Here is a 24,213-nt window from a genome sequence, read left to right as displayed (position 1 = left end):
TGTAACTGCAGAGGATTTCAGCCCATGTTGACACAGCATGGAGAGGAAATCCAGCCCCAAGTCCAAGGTGGAGGTTTAATTTGTCAGAGATGCAATGAATGAGGCTGCACAGTCAGAGATCTCCATCAGAATTTGGTGCACACTCTGTGTATAACCACAGCCTCTTACTGCATTAAGAGTGCTCTCAGTGAACTAACCTTTGGTTTCTTGCTGACTTGGCCAATGCCAATCTTCTTTGAATGTTGCTAAAGTGTGGATATGGAAGATCTCAATAATAGGCAAGGAAATCAGTCTTGGATTTGGAAACCTAAATTTGCAGTGTGACAAATGTCAACTGAAAGAAATAGAACAATTCTCAACAGCTATTTCTGAAAATTTTTCAAAAACTTAGGCCAAAATTCAGGTACAAATCTCAAAAATCTTGGATTCTGATTAAATTTCTCAACAAAACATCAAGGAGCACAGGTTAATAAAACCAATACAAGGCAGGACAGCAAAGCTCATAGGTCACAGTTAAGGTTAATAGGTGCTAGCTTTTTCTTGCAACTTTTCATAGAGTCACAGAATGGCTGGAAGAGACCTTGAAGCTTATCTTGCTCCAACCCCTCAGCTTTTTGTTTCATGACCAACACCCAAACACAGCAGGAATCTGGTGTGGGATGATTGTGCTCTGTGAAAGCTGCATTTGCTTCAGTTCAGTAACATTTCTTTTGTTCTGCAACAGGAGAGACAGCAGAGCTTCTACCAAGGCTCCAATGGTGCTGAAAACTCTGGGAGCAGTGAATAACCTACACAGCACCCATTTTTGTCTAGCTGATATTCCCCTCTGAGCACTGAATGACAAGTGTGGTCCCATGGCAAACAGTGCTAGCTGTCCTAAGAGAAAGGCTGGATTAAATCAGAAAATGTCCAGAAACCTGTGACCCAGCCAGTGGCTTGCTGAGCAAATTAATCACCAAAGCAAGCATGTGATTATTGCCATTATAAAAGGTGCACGATATTAAATTTGGAACTTTGCTATTCATGAAGAGAAGCTGGCCCTCAATCCCAGCTCTCTCTGTCAGCAGCATGACAGACTGTCAGCTCCAGTAATCACACACATGAAATGCAGGTTTTGCTCATAATGCCAGAAACCTCTAAAACTGCGACTGCAGCCGAGTGATAGCATTTATCATTCCCCAATCTCCAGAGTAAATCAGGAATTCAGTTTTCAACCACATGAGATATAGGAGGGAGCTGAAAGCCAAAATACAAGTAGGACCATGTATCACCATTTCTGATTAGCTGAGAGTGGAGGACAAGTGGAATGAAAATTCATTCTTGTGGATTACAGTTCTTGTGCAGTCCAATTCCCTCTCATAATTTAGACCAACATTAATGCTTCCTTTATCTTTACTCTGGGCTGTTGAGAAGATGCAGAGCTTGTCTGTCAAGCTCAGACTTGCTTTAAGACTCTTATCTACAAAGTAGGAAAGCCATAAATAGTGCTTTGATCCTTTCAAGCACAAACAAAATGCTGTAATGGTGCAAGGGATGTGTATTTTTGTTTTCACACCTGGGAGGCTGCCCAGCACAGCCTTGGGATGGAGTTGGATGGGATTTTGGAAGCACTCAGCTGTGCCCTGTGGTCTCACCAGCCTCAGTGGGAGCTTTCCCATTCAGTGAACTGGATTTACTCCAAGCTTAGTGCTTGGTCTTTCTGGGAATCCTGCTGCCCCCAGCCAATGGGGGTGACGAAGCTGCCAAGACAGACTTTGTGGCATTTAAGGCTCCTTTTCTAATTACACTGAAGTTCAGCTGGGGTGCCAGGCCTAGGGGCTGGAGCGTTTGGAGGGAAGGCAGGGGCTCAGCACTGGGTGTACCTTGGATAAATAGAACTGTATCCAGGTCTTGGCCTCTACAGCCACATCGGAGATTTGCCAGGAAGATACTTTGACAGATTCTGTCACATTCAGGCACAAACCCTTTTTCTAAACATTCTCTGTCCGCCTAGTTTTAATCTAGGCAGAATATTGTACCAGGAGAGGTTGTAGGACACCCTACATAGACATATCTGCTGCACCCACAGCAGATTTCCTGGGTTAGTGTGATGTTTAAGCAGTGGAGCTGATTTTCTATGTATTAATACCACTGGTCTGTAAGTGGGAGTGCTGTGTGCTGTGCTGCCTGAGGATGGTTTGTAGGATGTTTTGGGAATGGTTGTCTCCAGCACAGTGGTGCCACTGCCAGGCTGAAGGTCAAGATCTGCCAACCTTCCCTGCCACAGCTCTGACAGTGACAGTGTGGTCCAGCAGAATTGTCACTGCCACTATCAACAAGGGCCACCATTCAGCTGAGTGTTTGAGGAGCATCTCTAACATTAAGGATAGAAGTTTCTGAAAAGGAAAATGTGGAACATTTTTGTGCCCATGCCAGAAAAACCAAACTAAACCAAACCAAATTAAAAACCAAACCAAAACAAAAAACTGCACCACAATAAGAAGAAAAACACATTGAAGTGTAGTGCAATTGCAAAGGCACTGCTAAATCCTGAACTCCAGGAAAGGTGGCTGTGCTGCTGGCATTCCAATATCCCTCAGTTGCTGCTGCCAGGTGTCAGGGCAGCCTCTCCCAGTCCTGTCTCTGAGATTCTCTGGAGTCTTCAGCAGCTTTATTCTGGTGTGTGCCATTAGAGCAGCAGGGCACAGAGTGGCACTCTCAGCCAGCTGGGCTGTGTGCTCAGGGCCAGGTTACAGCAGCCACATCCCTGTGGGAAGGAACCTCCTGGCTCCTCTGTGCCTCTTTGTCCCCCTGGCATCCAGCTGTGCCAAGCAGGCCAGCATCCCTGGTGGTCTTTTGGGAGCAGAGCACCTAGCAGGAGATGCTGGAATTCTGGGGTCCCTCTGCAAGACTGGTCCTCTCAAGGCAGGGCCACTCCAGTGCACAAGATGCACTCTCCTTTCACTGCATATTTTCATTTGCTTTAAGATTTAGCTCAGGCAGGACTACTAAATCTTCAGAATTTCAGAAAAATAGAAAGGGGATGTTGTTTGGCAGCCTCTTTTATCACCCCTGTCACTTTTCTAACACAATGCTCACAGATTTTCCAGTGGTTCATCTGCAGGAGGTTGTGTTCTGTGCTGCTGCTGGTAGTCAGGTGAAAGGGCAGTTAAAGAAAAAGGTATTTTGAGAGAGGTAGAACTAGCTGTCCCCTCCAGAGAGTTAATTGCAGTGGCGATTGCACACCACACAAGAAGAGGAAGATGTTCAGGAAGTCTCATGGCAGCAATGTCCTCCTGAGGTCAGAGAAGCAGCAAGTAAAGAGTTCCACAAGTGTGGCTTGGGAGAAGCCCTGAGCCCTGAGCCGCTGTGTCACTTGAGCATTGCTGCAGCTTTTTACAGGATAAAACACTAAACATGTCAGTCTGTTATGACCCCTGCATGATCCATTTCAGGAACATCTCCTGGGTGCTCACAGCTTTGCTTGCTGTTTGCAGCAGCTCTGTCAGACACATCCTGCACATCCCCTGGGAGCCTCAGAGCTAAAGGGGAAATCTGAAATGCTCCTGATTCAGAGGATGGAGAGACATTGCAAAGTCAGTGCACCTACACGTCTCCAAAGAGAAATGCTGAATAAAAATCCACCTTGATGTGCTCTTGAAGGCAAAAGCCTTCTTATGCAGCCTGTGCCCATGATTTATAACAATGACTCATAATATTGCATTATACTTAATATGATGTAACGCTAATGCAAGATACCATTCGTGGAATTTCAATGTCACAAGGAAAAAAAGAGAGGAGAGAGCATGTACCTTGCCATGCTATCAGAATGAAATGTTTACAGCCAGAATGTGTAGAGCCCTTCAGTATCTGCTTAGTTATTTTTTAGCAGGATAACCTGGAGAATAACATTTTTATTTCCTGGAGCATAAATATCTCTCAGACATACATTATTGTGTTACTTACAGTAATTTAATCAACTTCATATTTGAGAAGACAAATTTGCTAACAGACAATTCAGTCTTACAATTATACCCCCTCACATGGAAGTTTGCAGGGCAAATAAGGATTATACCTTTAAATTAATTGGAGCTTTATCTCCCTTTTCTGACCCAGCTGTTATGAATTCTCCTCCTGTTCTTGCTGTACAGCTTGCTCCTTCCTGCAGTGAATCAGCACTTCAGGAAACACTAATTCAAAGAGGAAAGACACCCTAAACTCTGCTTCTGAAGGTCAGGAATCACTGCTGTCCAGTGGGTTTGACAAATGAGATGAGGCTCTGGGGCTGCTCAGGGCCAGTTTGGTGAGGTGTTTGTGACCCTGCTCAGAACTCTGCTCCTGTCTTTCCAGCAGCCCCAGGGACTTGTGCTACACAAGTGATCCTGCTGGATTGCCACCCAGACAGACAGACAGACAGACAGTCAGAGCCTGTCCCTCAATGTGAGGAAAGCTGTCCCTGGCTGGGTTTGTGATGGGGAGCAGCTGGGAATGGCTAGTGTCCCCCACGCTGCACCCTGGGCGTGCACCGGGGCTTTCCTAGAGCTGCACACCCCAGGCTGCTCAGCAAAGGAACAGGGATGGTCTCCACCTATGACCTCTGAAATCCTTCTCATCTGACACCCTCAGTTGTCTCATTTCCAGCAAGAGCTGACAGATTGTAGAATCACAGAACATCCTGAGCTGGAAGGGATCACCCAGCCCAAGCCCCAGCCCTGCACAGACACCCCAACAATCCCATCCTGGGAGCATTGTCCCAAGGCTCCTGGAGCTCTGGCAGCCCTGAGGCTGTGCCCATGCCCTGGATAACTGTACCCCTGCTCTGACAGCTGTGTGTTCAGGATGTTCAGAGACTGCTGCTGGCACCCCAGGGAGCACAGAGACACTGCATGGCTACAACAGGCCTGTGAGAGACTGAAAAGCTTGGAACTGAAGTCTCCACAAATCCTGGATCAGGTTTTTCCTGGTGGTTCTCTGCGGTTCATACCCTGAAGTCCTTTCTATGCCCAGTGCTCCCAGTAAGCCCAGCACACCATTCTCACCCACCAAGATGGAATGGATGATTTTATCAGTGGTTCTCAAGAAGACAACTCAGTATTGATAGATCTGTGCTTTCCCAGAGTGCTTCCTGAACCACTTGCAGCAGGTGTCCCCTTGAAGAAGGATCTTGTCCTGCTGAGCACCAGGTGAGTGGGCACAGCACAGTTTCACATTGCAAGACCAAGAAGTTGAGAGGAGTGACTTTTGAACAGCATAGCAGTGCCTACAGGTGGTGGTAAGAAATCAATAAGAATTGATTTATTTTTAGAAGCCTGGTAGGGTGCCAGTCTCTCTCCTAAGTGCATAAATATCATCAAAACCTAGGCATGAGAGAGTGAAACAAGACAAGAATTTGCAGCCCAGAGTAAAGCCACCATGAATAGATTGTGTGGAGGCTGATAAGATCCATAGTGCTCCAAAACAGAGAGTTCCACCTCACAACAAGGTTGTCTTTGTGTTGGAAGAGTCAGGTTGTGAGTCCTGGCGTGCCAAATACCTGTAATGGCCTCCCCTGCCAATTGTCTTTAAATACTGTGATCTTTCACACAGGAGCAAAGCCTGAAAGAAATCTCTCTAGCAAAAACATCATTTATTCATTCTCTACAGGGCAGTGGAGCAACAAGACTCTCCTCAGTCCTGTTACTCTTTCTCTCCCCTGAAGCTTTCAAGCAGAGATTTGTTTGAACAAAGATGGGTAATTTTGCTCTGTGAGGGATGCAGGAAGAAGTGCAGAGATATCTCTAGATCAGAGCAGTTCCTGAGCCTGCTGGAGAAATGGCAGATGGCCAGAGATAGCACAAACCGCTGCTCTCCCAGATAACAATGTGGAGAGCTGAACCTTCCAGGCACGAGCTTCCAGGACAGCAAAATGTGCACAGAAAGGTGAGAAACACAAGGAGCCTCACGGGAAGACTGGGGAGGCTCCTGGAGCCAGCCTTCCCACAGCCACCTCCAGCACCAATGGCCCTCCTCCACCCAGGGTCCACAGCTGGGGGACAACCGAAGCAAAAAATGCAACTTTTCTATTTGTCTGTATTTTTGAGCTTCACTTTGGGGAAAAATGTCTGGCCAGTAGGCAGTTCCAGCCATGTTTGCTGTCTGGTGTAGGCTGGTGTGTCATTTCCTGGGAATCTTTTACTGCCAGGACCCATCAAATACAAGCAGACCTTTCAAGGAAGTAGCTTTGCCACGAAGGTGAAACTCCTCTGCTAGTTTTTGTTTCCCTGGGTACAGCAGAGCAGACTGTGGTCACCGGTGTTCTACCAAGCTTTTCAGGATGTGCCTTCATGCTACCAGAAGCTAAGTAACAAAGATCTCTGAATCATTTGTTTAGCAAATACTGATGCTCAATCCTTGAGTTATTCTCACAATTCAGGGCTCATTTTGCTAGTGTTGAAATACAAGTTTTCGCACCACAGAGCCAGATACAGGCATTTGGGATACTACACAGAGTAAAACCCAGAATCTCACCTATAAAACTCCTACAGTAGCATTAAATTAAAGAAGGGTTAGGCTTTTGTTTGGGGTGGAAATGGCTTTTCTTCAATACAATCTGCCTGGCTTCAGCATAACTGGAGATGTCTCAGAGCCTACAGGTAATTACCACAACAAAAATAGCATCCACAAATTAACTGCTGCTCCCAACTTCCTTCTCCCATTTGCCTCTAAGTCACACTCACATGATGCTGCAATCAGGACTATTGCACAGGAGGAGGTAAAAGGAGAGCTGAGGAAGCAGGGATTGACATCCCTGGGAGATGGGGTCAGCAGAACTCCTGTGCAGGGTGTGGGGAGCACACAGACACCCCTGGCTATTCCAGCCCTGGAACTGGAGCCACAGCCCCACGGGCAATGCCTGGGAATGCCTGGGAATGCCTGACCCTGCCTGCAGGGATCTGGGCAGCACAGCTCAGCCAGGCTGAGCCTGTGCCTGCCTCAGCGCCCACTGGAGCTCGGGAACACGGCCAGGGCACAGTTCGGTGCCGGGATCCCCGCAGACCCGTGTGTGGGAGCTGCTGGAGTCCTGCCTTGCCCGGTGCTGCCTCTGCAGCAGCTGCTCTCAGGGCCATAGGATGGGATGGCTGGGAATGCTGCTGTGCTGACCCCAGATCTGTGTCACAGGGTGGTCATGGGGTGGGTCCTGCTGCCGAAGCCTTTCCCTCCTTGCAGGGGCGGCTCTCGCACAAGGAGCGAGGTTCGAGCGGTGGGGTTGAAAATGATCCCTTTTCAACCGAGTGAGACGTTCGTGTCTGAACCTGACCAGACTCCCGCTCACCCACACAGTAGCAGGCAGCTTTTTACCAGAAGTACCGGCTGACTTCACAGATAAAACGTTTGTTTGATTTTTTTTTTCCCTTTTTCACAGCTGCAAAGAGTAACATTTAGACAAATGCTTGACAAGCAGAAGTCCAACAACCTGCAGAGGTGCCTGTTGTCTGCTGTGAGCAATGGCAGCCCCGCGGTTCTGCCGCTCTGCGGGCACCACAGCCCGGGACGGGCAGGGCACAGCACGGCCACGCACTCACCTTGCGCCCAGCCTCGTTGTTGTGCAGGTTCATGAGCGTCCTGGCGTTCTGCTTGATCTCCCGGGCGTCCACGAAGACCTTGGCGAAGCCGATGCCGTAGCGGATGTCGGCGGAGCAGCCGCCCCATTTCCAGCCCTCCTCCTTGTGGTACTGGCCCTGCTTCTCCTTGTCGCAGCCGCAGTCGCTGAGGTTGCCCTGCGTGCAGGCCGCCGTGATGGCGTGGGCCACGCCGGCCGCGATGATGGCGTAGGTGAAGGCGGCCTCCCTGCTCCCTGCGGGGCAGAACGAGCCGTGAGCAGCGGGCAGGGCACGGGCACGGGCACGGGCAATCAGCGCCGGCCGCCCCCGGCACCGGGAGATCCGCACCGTGAACGGCGCTCTGCCGTTTCCAACATCCAGCTGCTCCATAAAGCAATGGCTCTCCGTGGACACTGCTGTTTAGGCTGGTGAAAAGGGTTTTAGCTTTTCTCTGTTTCAAATCCTGTACTGCAATAGTGCATAACTCTAAGCTCCATATGGAGTGTTACTGTCGGCGCGTTTTGGTCAGACAATCCCTCTAGGCCTGGAACTCAAGGACACCTGACAGCCTCAGGCCCCAAAATGTACAAATAAAAGTAAGTTGGGGGCAGCAAACTGGGGGTAAATGGCGTCATTACCTGCAGCTGTAATTGGAGGATTAACCCCTGATACATAAATGGAGTGTTGTCCACCTTGGGTGCAGCCCTTGCGAGGCTTTGACTGCCCAAGTTGTGCCTTCAATAAATCCCCACTTTATTCCCTTAACCTTCTCTGGTGTCTTTTCTAGAAAGCCACTCCAAGGCATCAAGGCAGCTTCATCTCTGTATTTCCAGATGCTATTAGATGTAGGCAAACTAAACTTAAAGCAAAAGGGTGGGGTGGCAAATGTTGGAGGTCAAAAATAAAAAAAGAAACTGAAACAAAATAATTTGGCTTGGGGGTTGTTAATTTGTTAAATTTTGTTAAATTTTTAAATTTGTTATTGTAATAATAATTGTAATAATTGTTATTAATTTTGTTAAATTGTTAAAATATTCTTATTCAACCTTTTAAAAATTCGACTCAGAAATAGGATTTTATTTAAAAAATTAATTCCACACTAAATATTTTTTTTACAGGATGACCGCTTCTGTTGGACTCTTGTTCTGAAAATATTTTAACTCGATGGGACATTTTTTTCACATTGTAGGTGTCAAAAAGTTTTCAACATTGACATCTCTGCTGACTCAATGAAATAAGTCTTGGGTTTAATTTCAAAAATTCTCATAAAATGAAGAAAATATATTGACCTGTTGTAGGCACTGTGACAAGAGCAAGATGAAGTAAGACCCTCACTGGAGAGCTGTGAGAAAGACATCAGGCCAATATTACTTTCTGCAATACGGCCATTAATGACAGGTTTCTGTTTCTTGAAGGGGGTTTCTCACTTTAAGATTTAATTTCTTTTTTTTTAAGTTTTGTTGCATTCTGCTGTGTGTATTTTCCACACGTGGCCACTATGGGCTCTGTGAGACTTTTGAGGCCAGTTCAGCCTGAAGAGGTTTGCAGAGGTTGCCCATGTATATTAAACAGCCTTTTTTTTTATTTGGATTTCCCAAACCAAGAAGTTGCCCTACTCTTATTTCTCCAATGACAAAATGCACCCTTGTTCAATAGAATCAGGCTCTTAATTAGGGGAGTGCAGATGGGAAGATCCTCTTCCCTTCTCCAAGTGCCCTCAGTTGAGTCCTGGCAGACCTCAGCTCTGGCAAGACTTTGTTACTCATGGAACAAGCCCATTTCTGCTGTTCATTGCATTTCACCAAAAATCATCACTTGGGAAAGAAACCTTACAACACTTCAGCCTTGGCTGCATCCCTTTCCATGATCTGGATTTCTCTACTTGTCACTTTGAATGATAAATGTTCACTTCCTTATGTTGAGGAAGTAAAATGGAAAACACAATGACATTATCACAATCTGTTAATAGTCAACTTCATGCCCTCTATTAGCAAAGGCAGTATTCCCTAACACTGCTACATGCTGCATTTATTATGGAACTTACAGGCAATCATCAGACTTCCTCAAAGGATTCCTTGTTTCTCCTTACTTTAAAAAAAAAATCATAAAATTATTCATTTTGACTGTGGAAATTGCAGATGGAGCTTTCTAGAACTCTTGGCTTTTTATAAAAATCTGAGTGTGGAAGAGAAATCCCAGGGTTTAGGTGTATTTGGAGTTGAGCTCCTCCTCCAGTATACACTCATGAACATCCTCACTATGAAAAAGGCACTGATAAACAGTGTACAATAAGAAGTCCCACTTTATCTCTCAGAGGGCACCAATGAAACACCAGGTTTCTGTTCCATGAAGCAGTAAATGGGACACTGTCAAAGAAATATTATTGAATTGAATTTACATGTGGTTCCTTTTTACTTTTGATTTTGATCTGATTATTTTTGTGGAGCACAAGTTATTTTCAAGATCTAGAACACAAACCACTGGGAGATCACTTGAACCTGACATACTCAGAATTGTAGAGGCTGAACAGCTCTTTTGCTTTTTAGAGGGGATAAGAATGCAATGCAGAAAATACAAAATTAATTAGTACAAGCACAGCCAGAAGCCAGTGTTGAGTTTGATCATGAATTACATTACATAAATTATTTTATAAATTTGTCTTATTTGAGAGAAAATCTTAGCAGCTTTTAAAAACCCAAATTTTGGAGATTACAAGGTAAACAAAGCAAGAGCCTAGAAGAATTGACTCAGGTAGGAAGTGCCTTGGCACTTGTGCAGTGGTGATAAAGTGATGTGGGTTTGTCACGTCTGCATCCAACTGTTCCTGTTTTTCATAAATGATTGACTTTTTAAAGTCTCATTACCCTGGCCTGGCTCACAGAAATGCCAGCATGGGAGGGAAGCTCAGACCAGCCTGAATTTCTTCTGCAACAGTGTTTGAGGTTCCAGGGGTTTGTGCCCAAACAGGGGGGTGTTCCTGCCACTTTTAAGTAGAAATTCTACTAATCTACCTTGGATTTCAGCAGAGAGTTAAAACTCCAGGAGGGGGAAACATGCCTGTACCAAGGTATGGCCAGGCAGCTGCTCCCACAGAAGTTAGATGAAGGTGGAGAGTCACCTGTCACAGAATCATGGAATCCCAAATGGGTTGGGTTGGAAGAGACCTTAAAGCTCCTCTCATTCCACCCGTGCCATGGGTAGGGACATTTCCACCACTCCAGGGTGCTCCAAGCCCTGTCCAACCTGCCCTGGACGTGTACAAGAATTACAAACCCTCATTTCAGTTCCCAAATCACACATTCTTCTGCTTATCTCAGACAAACCATGGTAAACACTCCAGAGCTCAACTCCAGGCACTGGAACCTCCCAAGAAGGACCCGACAGGGTCAGAGGTTGCTCTGGCCATTCACATGGCCACGACCTGAAGGGTTCCAGCCATGGCTCTGCTCCCTCATCCTCACCTGGGTACACCTGGGGCTCTCCCCAGCCACTGCCTCAGTGCCGTGTGACCACGGGGGCTTCTCTCCAAGCATTGGACAGAAACATCCTCCTGCTTATCCTGTGTTTTTCTGCCCTTCAGTGAGGTGTGCAGCACATTGCAGCTCTGTTTGCTCTGGTGGCAGAGAGCTTGGAGCTGATGGCTTCCAAAATTTCTGCAGCTCCATCTGCTGACACTGGAGTCCTGTTTGCAGAGCCTGCACTGGGAAAGGAACCTTCCCAGGCTGGCTGTACCTTTGTCTCTGAGCTCTGCATACTCAGCCACCACCCTGGGGTGCCAGATGTCACAGGGGGTGCAGACACAGGTATGACCAGGGCAGCTGCTCTCCTACCACTGAGCACGATTATACACAGCCCATGGACACCTTGGAGCCTTAATTCTGCAAACACTCTCTGCATGCCTCTGATTTTGGATGTGAATGTTTGCTAGACTGGGTTTGGGTTGACCAGCCTGTCTATCAGCTGCACAGACTGGTCTGCATTCTGGTTTTAATCTAGCTAACTTCATTTGGGTTTAAATTCAATCCATAATTTGAAAACTTTGTAAAACATTCATTTGCACAGATTAGAAATGGAAACTTATTTTTTAAAAGAAGTGCAATACCTTGATGTTGCTTGGGAAACAAAGCCTAAGCCTGCAAAATGCAGAGTGGATTTATTTGCAGGAAGTCAGTAGGTGCTGAGCAGTTTGGGATCTAAGGGTGTTTCTAAACAGCCTGTCCCGCCCTATCAGTCCCCCTCATAAATTGACTAAGCTGTGAAATAAAAGAGAGACAAATTTCTGTTTATCTCACTGGAAAACATGGGTTGTATTTTCTGCTATTTAAAGCCAAAGGGTCAGAGGGGGAGTTATCTGCAATGACATGAGCTGAAATATGATTGGGAAAATATAAAGATGGAAAACACAGTGTACCTTGCCAATTATGTGCCACAGCAAACATTACTCCTCATCTCTCTATAGAGGCCATAACTCACAGCCTGGAAAAATCTAGAGCAAAACCCATCCCCTGCCTGCTCTGGGCTTTGCCTCCTCCTTCTTTGATAGACTATGTATGAATCCAGCAGGATTCTTTATTTTCAACTTTCTTTAACCTAGTGTGAGTAATAAAAATAATACAATAAGAAAGGTAAGAAAGGTTTGAAAAAAATCATTGAATCACCTTCCTATTTTTTTCCTCCCCTTCTCTTCAAAGTTTGGGGGGTTGTTGCCTTAAAATATTTTACTCAGTTTAAATTATAAGGGTGGTTCCCTATAAAACAGAGATTAGTACAAATAAACAAAATACAGAGTGGCTTTAAGAGGCATCAAAGACCTGGGGATTTAGTCCCTGCTCACTTTCACAAACTAAAGTTCCTTTCACCAACACATGAAACTCTTGCAGAGGAAACACTTCAGCTACAGCAATTATTTCTGAAAATACTCTCTTTAAATTTAGGAAGTTACTACTCAAGGCACGTGCACTGCAAAAATCAGAGTCATTATTTTGGAGTTCAGAGAAGTGTCCCCTTTTCAGAGGGCTCTGAGCCCCCATGCCCTGCCCTGCTGGGCAGCCTGCACTGCCCCTACAACAGGAGATCTCCCACCTTCCCAATCAGATGCAATCTTTCTGTTCCTCTGGAACAAGTACTCACAAGACACAACTGAAGCAGGCATGAAAACCTTGTGATGGGAATTCCAACTGCAATGACCTTGGGGCAATGTTTTATCTTGTAGTGACAGTCCCTGCTGGGAAAGATTGACTTTTTGGCATAAAGCAGCTTTGGATGATCAGGCCATATTTCAGTCTGGCCTCTGTTTTGCCTGCAGATAACTGTTCTCCTGCAAGGTACTGACAGTAAGAACTGGTTGTAAGGGCTAGAAATCTAAACACAGAAATTCAGACTCTGACATCACCTGACTAGAAAGCAAGACTCCTGTTAATGGCTTTTTTTTTTTTTTCCTGTGCATCTTGGGGGGATCATAATAGCAGTGGTTCAGCAAACAGAGTATTTATCAAACTTTCCTCTAAACATTGACCAACCAAACAGAGCAGCACTGTGAAGGTAATCTTCCATGCAATATAAAAACAAGAGGGATTTTCCTGCCAGAGCTCTCAGAGATGCATGGGGTGAGACTGCTGGGCTGTCTGTGCAGGGACAGGGTTGGACTCCATCATCCCTGAGGGTCCCTTCCAGCTCAGAAGATTCTGGGATTCTACCAGTGGTTGCTCATTTGGTCTGTTACTCTGTAATTCAAACAGACTTTAAAACCTGACATGAGAGACTACAGCAGCATTTAAAATCAAACTGCTCCCTGAATGATTGAAGATTAAAGCTGTTCTTCAGCACACCTGTGCTGGGATGTTTTCACAAGTGTTTGTCTACAACACAGTCACAATATGAAGATTTACTCATGACTTTCCTGCTATCTATCCAGCCAGAGAGGAAAATGTCCTAGATCTTCTTCTCTTTTTCATACCAGCAGGAGAGCTATTCCTGACATCTACTGAACAGGTTAGTGAAGGGTTTGCCTTGGAGAATAGTTGCCATTTGTTTCAATAGCCACCAGTGGGTATGTCCCTCTTTCCTTACGTGGTTTGAAGCCATAGAACAAAAGTCAATTTTAATATCTGGAAAACAAATCACTGCTAAATTCAGTCCAGTGTAGAGCAGCAGTGCAGTGGATAAAGGAAAGCCAACAGGCTCTCCTTGATAAGTGTGTGCCTCAGGGCACTCTGAGATGGTCCCTGAGCCAAAGGCATGTGGCACAGCGTGCAGAGGGTCTGAGCTGCCCTGCTGGCACATCAGCTTTGGGATCAGTCTGTCCATGGGGATTCTTTTGATTTCAGCTTCCCTTATTCCCAAGGGTAATGGCAGGTGAGTGAAGCATCACTATGATTACACTGAAGCAGCTTCCATGGTAGAAGACAGCAAAGAACTGCTGCAGTTTAGTAAGGCCAGGATGAAGACCTGGCTGAAATGTCTTGCTGTAATGTTCCTTGCAGAGCACCACTCACACCTCCATCCTCCCTCTTGCAGGGTCCTTGCAGCCTCTGCAGGGCTCTTATGCCTCTCTTCTCTCAGATCTGTCCTAAGGAGTCTCCACTTTGCTGTGTCCCTCTGTGGCAGGGCAGTCAAACAGTTTGTACCACTCACTTTCCTGTTTAACAGTGCCAGTGCTGCTCACTTGTGGCAAAAGGAGATGGGGTTTTTTTTCCCTTATAATGCCAGTGTGGTGCTGTCCTCCATATCCCATGAAATGTAGGCATGTGTCCTTTGAGACAACAGCAGAACTGAACCCCATTTCACCTGAAGAAAGATGGGCAGGAGGGGTTTAGCCTATCCTGCTTTAAAAACGTTGGTTTTGATTGTGGCTGTCCTCAGGAACAGAACTGCTGACCACCATGGCAAATATATTTGGGTTTAAGTGTGTCCGTAATTGCAGCGTTGCATCATCTCCACGGTTATTTTAAAAATTCTCTCTATGACTCTACATTATTAATAAGGTGTCTCTGGAATGGTCTGGAAAAAACGTCCCTGTGTGGATCTGCACTGCTCCTCTGCTGTTCCCTCTGTGACTGGAGCAGAACAAACTGATGGCACTTGGTCTCTTCTCTTCGTGCCCCTGGCACTGCTGGCACCCTGAGACATCCACAGCGGGTCAGGAGGGAGAACCTCTCTTTGGAAGGGCAAAGCAGATAAAATGACCCAGGAACAGGAGAGAGTGCTGGGCACTGGTTGGAAGCTCACTGTGACTGGGAAACTCAAGCCTGTGAGCACAAATATGCTCTAGGATTAATTTAAGTAGTCATTTACTATACCTCTACAAATAAACTCTACAAATAACTATCACTGGAAGATGGATTATATGCGAATTTTTAAAAATACACGCTACAGGTTAGAACAGGAAAATATTGTTTGATGCTTTCCTTCTAGAGAATTCCAGGTGTTTCAATAAGGTTAATATCCCTGTTGCCATTTTAAAGGAGTTCCATGATCTCTCAGCTACACAACAGCAGGGCCAGGAGGAGAATCACCCTGAGTGGCAATAAGAGAATTTAAACAATTGCAGTATATTTGCCTAACATTCATAAAATAGATTTCCCAGCAAGGATAAAAGGAAAGAAACCTAGATTTGAAGATGTGGCTTGGTATGCCATCAAAGCCATGGGTTGGGAAATAGATCACAAGAATCTCTGGTACCTGAAGGAACTTATTTGTGTGGACTGACACACACAAAGTCTATTCCATTGGAGTCATTCAGGCACATCCTCCCAGCCTGCTGTGAGCCTCAGCAGGCTGCACCCTCTCGGCAGGGCCAGGACAGCCACAGCCCTGTCACTCTGAAGTCATCTCCTCAGCCATAGCCCTGTCACTCTGAAGTCATCTCCTCATCCCAGAGCAGCCCAGCAGTTCCACTGCAGAGGCTCAGGAAGCATTGCAGAGACACAGAGATGAGCTCATGTGTGGCTCACTGACTTTATTGCAAGTGGTAAGACAAAGGTGCCCTGCACTCCCCAGGCAATAACTTCAGGATGCAAGTGCCTGTTAAATCCCAGGGAAGGGACTGCTGTGTTCAGGGCTGTTGTAATAGCATTGTGGAACACACCATGTCAAAGGCTACTTAAAAAAGCAATGAGGGTACTTTATCCTCACCTGATGGTAACCTGGGTTGTCCTGGTGCTCTGTCACCTTGATACGCTTCCTATAGGGGCTTATGGTTCTTCATGTCACACATCTCTCTTTCCTACTCAGGGTAAGGCCCTCAGACCCTCTCTTGTTTATGGGCAACAAAGTTGTTTTATGGCTTTATGGCACATAGGTTGTACCCTTTTTAACCAAAGCAAAATATTGTTTGGATGGTAACCTGGAGCACACCCTGGCAGAGATACTTGGGAAAGAGCAAGAGATGCCTTTTCCTCATAGCCATAGAAAGATGAGCTGTCAGATATTCAGAGTTTCTATATCTGCCTATAGGGAAGAAGCAGAAGAAAAAGGAGACCATCTGAGCAGGAACTGTTACATTAAAATATTTCATGGTTTGAGAGCCTGAGTAGTTTTATCCTTGAGACTGCAGGAATATCTGTGCACCACTGGATTTCAACCCTCTGTGATTTTTACCAAAGTTTACTTTAAAATTAACATATATAACCTGTTTAAATTTGAGGGGTTTGTTATTCTTTAAATGAATTTTATGTAGTTTTGTGATTTGGATGTCATTCAACTCTTAACTGTGTTCTGAAACCAAGAAAGAATTTGCCCTATCCATCTTAGCCTTGTAATGGATAGATAGAACATATTAAGAGTTATCACCTCAAAGACAGATCAAAGTCTACTTCCTTTGATATTGACTTTCTTTAAAAGGACCTAAATATAACCCGCTAGCTAAATAATTCAATTTTCGGAGGGAGGGAAGGAACTGAGAGCATATTTACACAACAGACCACAACAACTGCACAATTTTCTAATTTCTGGGAGAAGAAAAAATCCTTCTCACATTTTCTGTTTAAGGAAATGTTACTCTTGGAGTAAATGAGCCCAAACCTGTCAGCCATCCAAATAGACTCTTCACTGACAGAAGTGGCCAACACTTGCCTGCATCGCTGACAGGAAGAGCTCAGCTCAAGGAACAGCAACAATGAGCTAATCTGAATAATTGCTCCATTTTCAGATGTTTCCCATTGTGCAGGGGGCTTTACCTTCTCTACTTGAGATTTGATTATCAAAGGTGTTGAAAGGCATGGCTTTCAAAACGAGCGGTGGTGCTCTCTTTCTGTTCTTTCCTCAAATATCTAAGTTTTGGGAACACCTATTGGTGTGCACTGATGTGATCAAACACACGCTCAGTGTTCTCAGGGGTTCCAGAGCAGAGTGGCAAGGCTGCACCTCTGTGTTTCACAGGAATGCCAGGAATGAGGGTCTGGGACAGATCCTGCCATGGCACTGAGCACCTATGGGGGCTAGCCCATCTACAGGGCCCCCATAGCTGCTCAGGGCTCTGCTGGCCCTATTCTCTGTGCTGCTGCTGTTCTCATGGAACATCCATGTTTTCTACCATGCTAAGCCTTGCTTGACGGGGCTTCTACAAGGGGAAGAGACTGGAAACCACGGATCCTTCTGGATGTGGAATGCAGTGCCATGAGTGATAAGCTTTCAGTGGTGGCTCTAAAAAGATCAGCCTGTACTTGGAAAACACATTCCTTGGTCTTTGCATTTTAAGTGCTGTGGAATAAAAAAAAACACTGAGTAGATTTCACTGCAATGTTCTGCTGAATGGGGACATGAGAGTTCTAACCTCAGCCCCATTTCTTCAGGTATTTGCACTTGTTATTATTTAGTTTATTATTCTGCTTTAGTTCAGAATTTGGATATATTTTTTACTGCTGCAATGACTGAAAACATGGAAAGTGGAAGTGGGATCTTCCGTCAGTTATTGGAACAGCCTTTGTGAGCACCCTGACATCTCAAAGCAGAACACACCCACCCTTCCTCGCACCAGAGAGGTACAGCTGCTGTAGGAGAATGATTTCATGTGGTGGAATCCCTCACAGTGAGGCTGATTGCTGTGCCTGGGTCCCACCAGGCACAAACATCAGGCCAGTATCCCTGTGAGGATGCCTGCACCCCAGAAGTGCAATTCCAGCTCTGCTCAGCATTCTGGCTCTCACGGCTGCCTTCAACAAGAACCAACCCCGTTTTTTCCCCTCCCTAAGTACATGAATCAGGCTGCTGTCCCGTGCACACAAACGGGGAGCGTTTTGGAGAGCAGGGCAGTGAAATACTGCGGTGGGAGCTGGCACACACGGAGGTGCAGCACAGGCAGGTGCCCTGCCGGGAGGCAGCACATTGACAGCGACAGCAGCAGCGCCCAGGGACACTCACAGTGCGTGTCCTGCCCGGCCCCCAGCCCAGCAGCAGTGCCCAGGGGCACACACAGTGCCCGTCCTGCCCGGTCCCCAGCCCGCAGCAGCGCCCGAGGCTGCCCGGTGCCCGCTGTGCCCCGCGGGCGGCAGAGCCCAAAGCACGTACCCACTTTGAGCTCCTTGCCGAAGACCGTCCGCTCGCCCAGCGCCGAGCAGTTCCAGCGCCCGTTGCGGAACTGGAACTGGCACTCGTTGATGCCCATCTGGGACCCTTCCCCGATGACAATGATCGCGTCGGGCCTGCTCTGGCAGATCGCCCGCTGCCGGGGGGCGAGCCCCGGGATCTTGTTGCAGATGATGCTGGCTCCCAGGGCCACCACAGAGGAGAAACCCCTGCAACGACAAGACACCGGCGGTGGCTGAGGGGAGGCCGGTCCCGGAGGCACAGCAGCCCCCGCTGCTTTCCCGGGCTGCGGCTCCGGCGCTGGCAGGTGCCCGGGAAGCGCTCGCCTTCTCTCCATCGCTTCCCTCTCCCCGTCCCTCTCTCCAAGCCGAGGCAGAGATAAGCAGCGCGTGGGCTCCTGCCAAAGCAGGACCAAACTTCCTCTTTGGAGAATTACAGCGCGTGCAGCGGCATTACCTGCCCGGGCCACGCACAGGCAGCGGGCTGGGAGGGTTTTCCCAAACCTGTCGAGCAGTTAGAGGAGAGAGGGAAGGAGGGAGGGAAGGCAGGGGGACAACCCACGCTCCCTGCCCCGGGGCCGTGCCGCCTCCTCCCGCACCCAGCGCACCTGGCCGGGGATGCTGCGAATCGAGAGCGCCGCCGCCCTCCGTGGGCCCCTCCCGGGCCGGGCAGCGCTGTGTCCCGGGCGGCAGCGGCCCAGGGATGTCCCTGCGGGAGGCGCGGGCAGGTACAGGGCAGGGAGCGGCCGGGGCACCCCGCACCGGGCCCGCTGGCCGGGCTGGGGAGGAGCCGGCTGCCCAGGAATCGCCGGGTGTCCCTTCCCGGCAGGGACCGCCGCCCAGCCCCTCGCAGCCCCGCACATCGCCGGGGCCGCCGCCTCGCTCCGAGGTGCAGGCGCTTTACCTGTCTTTTGAGAAATAATAGTGATCTCCACCATCATCACTTTTTTTTTTTTTTTTGAGACTTCCCGAGTTAAATAGTAACAGGTCTGGGCAGGTTGGGCTGAGCGCGAGAGAAAGCGCGATTGTTATAAAAGAAAGAAGAAAAAAAAAGTTACTTACCCGATCTTGATATACACAATCCCCAGGCTCAGGAAGATGTGGAAGATCCAGCGCCTTGTTTTCCTGTTCATATTCTTTGCTTGCCGTTGCTCAGACCAACACGCGAAACGATGCCCAGCGCTCTCGGGGTTCGGGCCGCTCCGTCCCCGGCGGTCACGGCCGCCCGGCCGAGCGGGGCAGCCCCCGCCGCGCCCCGCAGCGCCCGCGGCTCCGCGCCGAGCCCCCGCCGCCTCTCAGCATGGCCCCGCCGGGGCTGCAGCCCCGCTCCGGCCGCGGGCGCTGTCCGGGCAGCGCGGGGCTGCGGAGCCGGACGGGCTGTGGGGTCCTGCGAGCGCCAGCCGCGTCCCCACCTTCAGTGTGAATTGGCTCTCTCTCCTCTTCACAACACCCCCCCCCCCCTTTATTTTTTTTTTTTCCTCTCTTTCTCTCTTTTTCAGCTACTTGGGCGTGTTCTCCAAAGAAGGGAGTTGTCCAGCCGGGGGGGGGGGGGGGGGGGGGGAAGCGAGGCGGGGAGGTGGGCAGGAGGGGAACAGGAGCGGCAGATGGATCACCTGCCGGCAGGCAGGCTCAGCGCGATCCTCCTCCTGCGGGCACGGCCCGGGGGAACGTGGCGGGGGCTCCGGGGGGTGTCACGGGGGGACGCCCCCGGGGCTGGCCCCGGCCCGCCGGGCGGCATTGGGGGTCCGCACCCCGCGCTGCTTCGCGCCGGCAGCGGGGCTGCAGCTTTGACTCCGCGTTCGCCGCCCGCTCGCCGGGGCCGCCGAGCACCTGGGGCCGGTTTTATGCGTTTGTCCCGACGCTCCTCCCCCCGGTCTGCCTCCCGCGTGTCGCGGGCTGTCCCGCAGCCTCCCGGTGCCCGCGCCGAGGTGAGCCCCGGGCGGCCGCAGCATCCCCGAGCGCCGCCCCGCCCGCGCGGGGTCGAGGCGGCACCGGCAGGTGCGGGGGGTAAGAGGGAGCCCCGTGTGCCGCAGTGACCTCTCCCCGCGGGTTTGTGGCCGCTCCTTCCCGTGACAGGGCAGGGCTCGGTCCCGCGGCAGTGGGCTCAGGTCTGTGCCCGCGGTCCGAGCCCACGCTGGGGGCGGCCTGGGGGCTGCGGCCGCCCGGGGGCTCCGCGGAGCCGCCTGCCTGCCGCGGGCGGGGTGGGCGGCCCGGCGGGAGGAGGATCCAGCTCCTCGTTGCGGGAATTTACACGGATATGGTGACTATTTTATTATCCACTTAAAATATTTCAAACAGGGAGGTTACCTAAATGATAACAGGGGTGTGGCGCGGGAATTGTTCTGCTGATAATGTTTTTCTGAAAACAGAACCACGATGACAGGATCCCTCAGGGTCCCTCGGAGGAGCCGGGCCGGAGCACCTCTCGCGGGGCAGCGGACCCCGCGCTCTCCCGAACTGTCCCACGCGGGTCCCGTTGGGGCGCAGCCGATCCTGGGGCTGGGCAAGGTCCGTCCCTGCCGACTTCCCGGGGCAGGGAGGGGGTGTCCCAGTCCAGCTCTCCGTCGCTCCGCGTTCCCCGGTGGGCCAGACGGTTCCCATCACCTTGGCGCCCCGCAGCCTCTCCGTGCGGCCGGGCTGTGCTTGCCACGGCTCCCGGAGCCAGCGGGCGGCGCGGCCCCGGCCCGGGGCGGAGCACGGAGCGAAACGCGGGGGTGCGGAGGGTGCGGGGGCTGCGCGGGATGGGAGCGCAGGACTGCAGGGTGCGAGGGGTGCGGGGGATGCTGGGTGCAGGGTTCGGGGGCTGCAGGGTGTGGGGCGCAGGATTTCGGGGGTTCTGTTTCGGGGCTCTCTTCGGGTTCGGGTGCGGGGGAGGCTCGAGCCCCGCGGGCAGCCCGCCGCAACCTCTTTGTCAGAGCGACACCTGGCGGGCACGGCCGGAACTGCAGACGCGGGCAGCGCAGCGGGGAGAGGGAGAGGAGAGAGGGAGAGGGGAAAAGAGGAGAGGGGAAAAAGGGGAGAGGGAAAAGGGAGAGAGGAAGAGGGAAGAGAGGAAAAAGAGGAAGAGAAGAGAGAGAGAAAAGGGGGAAATGGGAAGGAGGAAAGCGGAAAAGAGGGAGAGAGAGGAAAAAGGGGAGAGGAGAGAGGAAAAGAAGAGGAGAGAGATGGGAGAGAGGAAAAGGGGGAGAAGAAAGAGGCTGGAGAGGGAAGGGCGGGCAGCAGCATGCAGCTCTCAGCAGCTCCAGGGCGTTTGGGGCTGTGGGAGCAGCTGCCCCAAGACTTTTGCAGCCTCCAGTGCAATAAAGACTCCCAGCCCTGGAGCACAGCCAGGACCAGGGACAAGGGATCGGCCAGAAACCAAGGCTGAGATGGAGGGAGCAGGTATTGATGAGAACAAATTCAAGGCTTGTAGCAGCCTCTCCTTGGGTGGGGACCCCCCCCCCCCCCAACCCCAGCAAAGTAAAATGGCATTAGGAGGTGGCAGAAAGGCCGTGTCCAGTCACCTCTGTCCCTGGCAGGGAACACGGGGCTGACAGAGCTGTGCCCCAGTGCCATGAGCAGGGACAGGTGTGCAACAGCCAGAGGGTCGGGAATTTGGGAGAGCTGCCCTGCCCACACAACACAGGCGCCTCCAGCAAATACATCCACAGATGTGTTTATGCTTCACTCTTTTTGATTTTTTAAAAATTTATTTCTGATGCCGAAATTAGTGATGATCAGTGTAATTCAACCTCAGCTGTTTAACACAGCACACAGGGATAGGACAGGTCAGGGATGAGCAAACTGTAGTTCTGGGATTCAGAAAGAGTGGAAAATGGCAAACCTTCCCGAGAAAGTAGCTCATTGGACTAATCAATTACTTTCTCTTAGTATTCATTCCTTCATTCCTAAAAAAGTTATGACCTAGATGCATTTGAAGCATACATAAAATAACATTCCTGTGCAGATTAGGGGAGGTAGTTTGGCTTGTTTGGCAAAGTTTCTTGTGCTTTTTGATAATTTTTTTAATGCTGTAGACCTTAAATCATCCTTTCAACCACGATGTCTTTTGAGTGGTCTGTAGTAACTAATCCTTACCTACCATTACAGGGTCTGCATATCCACTCCTATTTTATACTGTGTCTTCATAGTTATTACTTCTAATAAATAGATTCTAATATCTTCATAATAAAATCAATATGAGGCATTGTGATAAATGATTCTACTTCTCTTTAGGGTAATGAGTTACAGGCAAGATGGTAAATTAACACAAAATTTAGAACAACAATTAGAGATTAATGACAGAACAGTAGGAATCAGGAACTTGCCTGTGGCAGGAGAAATTAACTCAAAACCATGCTCTTAAACGGATGTAAGAGAAATCCCAGGGCTCATGGCAGGAGGAGGTTTGGCTCTGCTTCTCCTCCCAGTGCCTAAAGGGGAAGGCTGGAGGGGGACTTTCCACAAGGGTTAGGGGTGACAGGACAAAGGGGAGTGGCCTTAAGCTGAAGAAGGCAGCTTTAGATGGTATTTTGGGAGGAAATTTCTCCTTGTGAGGGTGGTGAGGCCCTGGCACAGGGTGCTCAGAACAGTTGTGGCTGCCCCTGGATCCCTGGCAGCTTCCAAGGCCAGGCTGGACACTGGGGCTGGAGCAGCCTGGGACAGTGGGAGGTGTCCCTGCCATGGCAGGGGTGGAACAACATGGTCATTAAGGTCCCTTCCCACCCAAACCATTCCATGATTCCCTGGTGCCTGGCAGTTTCTGATCATGACCAGAGCCATGGGGCTCTTCTGCCTCTCCTGAGATGCTCAGTGCTGTGAGAAGCACACCCCAAACAGAGCAAATAGTTTTATTCCAGATACAATCTCTCTGCTCTCACCTTTTACTACCCATGTCTTTATTTAGCAGCAGCAAGTTTCTTCTGAACAAAGCCTGGGCCCAACTGCACCCTGGAGCCATCCATCACTTGTTGCCACAATGGTGTTTCTATTGTTAATTGTTTGTCAGGGCAGCTTTTTGGGGTTAGACAGTGCAGTGATTTAGTACAGTAGCTAATCAGCACTGAAAATGTATTCTCAAAATAAATTAGATCAAAAAAATAAAAAAAGCTTGAGAAGTCTATTGGTCTGGATACAATCCTTTGGGAGTGTGGAGCTCCCTCATGAAGCCTGGGTCCAGGAGCTGCAGGGGTTCAGTGCTGCCCTGCTCCCAGCCATGGAGCTGGTGAGGAAGTTTGCACAGCTCACGCTGCTCAGTGTGTGGCTCTGATCAGGGCTATTAATGGCTCGTTTTTCATAAGCATAAAGAAATACAAGAAACATCCTCATCTACAATGTAAAAGAAAGGCTGCCTGTCTTTTTTTTTTTTTTTCCTTTTCTTTAAGATGGCCTCTGATAACAGGAATTCGCAAGGGGAAATGTGGTTAAAAGCCCATTTTGTAACTGTATCCTAGATGCACATACCATCAATACTCCAACTCTGGCTGCCTTTATCAGGCTAATCATAGCTGCACTGTTTTGTTGTCAAAACATCTCCTGCAGAAGTCAGACCGGAGAGTCCTTTCAGTAGCAAAAATGTGAGGTTAATATACCAACTCTCCCTGTATTACCAATCTCCTGCCTCCTAAAAGCAGAAAAGATACAATAAATAAATAAATAGCATTCACAAACATTAACATTCAAAGCCAGGTAATTTCCTGGGCTCTTCTGGGCCCACCCCTGATCCATCCTACCAGAAGCCACAGTGAATCCTCAGTTTCCAGCTGCAGTTGTGGGGCTGCAGAAGGAGCAATAAAGAGGCTGCAGAGCTGTTCTCTGCATGAATTCCATGAGGGGCAGAGCCAGGCAGGGTGAGAGCCCCTGCCCTGCCTGGCAGGACTGACCACAGCTCCTTTTCTGCAGCTCTGGGACCTTGTGGGAGCACAAAGGTGCCACGTGCCCTGCGGGGATTGATCCCCTTAGGATCAATTGATCGGTGACACAAACCCTGGCGAGCTCAGGCCAGTGATCAGAGAGGCCAGGACAGGGTGGCACCCCCTGACAGGGCAGTTCTGACCCCCAGCCCCAGCCAGGGGAGCAGGTGGGCACCCCTACAGTCAGTACAGCCAGGAAACAGGAGCTGAGCAAGCACAGGTGCCTGGGACCCAATTACC

General features: G+C 49.3%; 2 protein-coding genes and 1 long non-coding RNA gene across 4 annotated transcripts in view; 2 read left to right on the top strand and 1 right to left on the bottom strand.

Annotated features, from left to right (window-relative positions):
* WNT7A (Wnt family member 7A) overlaps positions 1–24,213 on the bottom strand; it is a 204,354-nt gene that overhangs the window by 13,838 nt on the left and 166,303 nt on the right. Inside the window, exons 2-4 of one of the 2 annotated variants that reach the window (XM_079316798.1) lie at positions 19,145–19,519; positions 18,066–18,292; positions 7,542–7,813 (exon numbers count right to left, since the gene is read on the bottom strand). In XM_079316798.1, the coding sequence (XP_079172924.1) occupies positions 7,542–7,813; positions 18,066–18,292; positions 19,145–19,215 (570 nt within the window). In that variant the 5' untranslated portion in view covers positions 19,216–19,519. Of the gene's footprint in view, positions 1–7,541; positions 7,814–18,065; positions 18,293–19,144; positions 19,901–24,213 lie in introns of those variants that run through there. The other variant, XM_079316797.1, reaches the window with a different exon arrangement.
* The window catches only part of LOC306807311 (uncharacterized protein), a 1,031,843-nt gene that overhangs the window by 937,762 nt on the left and 69,868 nt on the right, over positions 1–24,213 (top strand). The window lies entirely within an intron of this gene.
* On the top strand, positions 8,090–8,847 carry LOC306807680. The gene is made up of 2 exons (XR_013775782.1): positions 8,090–8,155; positions 8,678–8,847. It is a non-coding gene; the product is annotated as an uncharacterized lncRNA (long non-coding RNA).

The sequence above is a fragment of the Erithacus rubecula genome (assembly GCF_903797595.1).
Source record: "Erithacus rubecula genome assembly, chromosome: 13".
Classification (NCBI taxonomy): domain Eukaryota; kingdom Metazoa; phylum Chordata; class Aves; order Passeriformes; family Muscicapidae; genus Erithacus; species Erithacus rubecula.
This window is presented reverse-complemented; position numbering and strand designations above follow the sequence as displayed.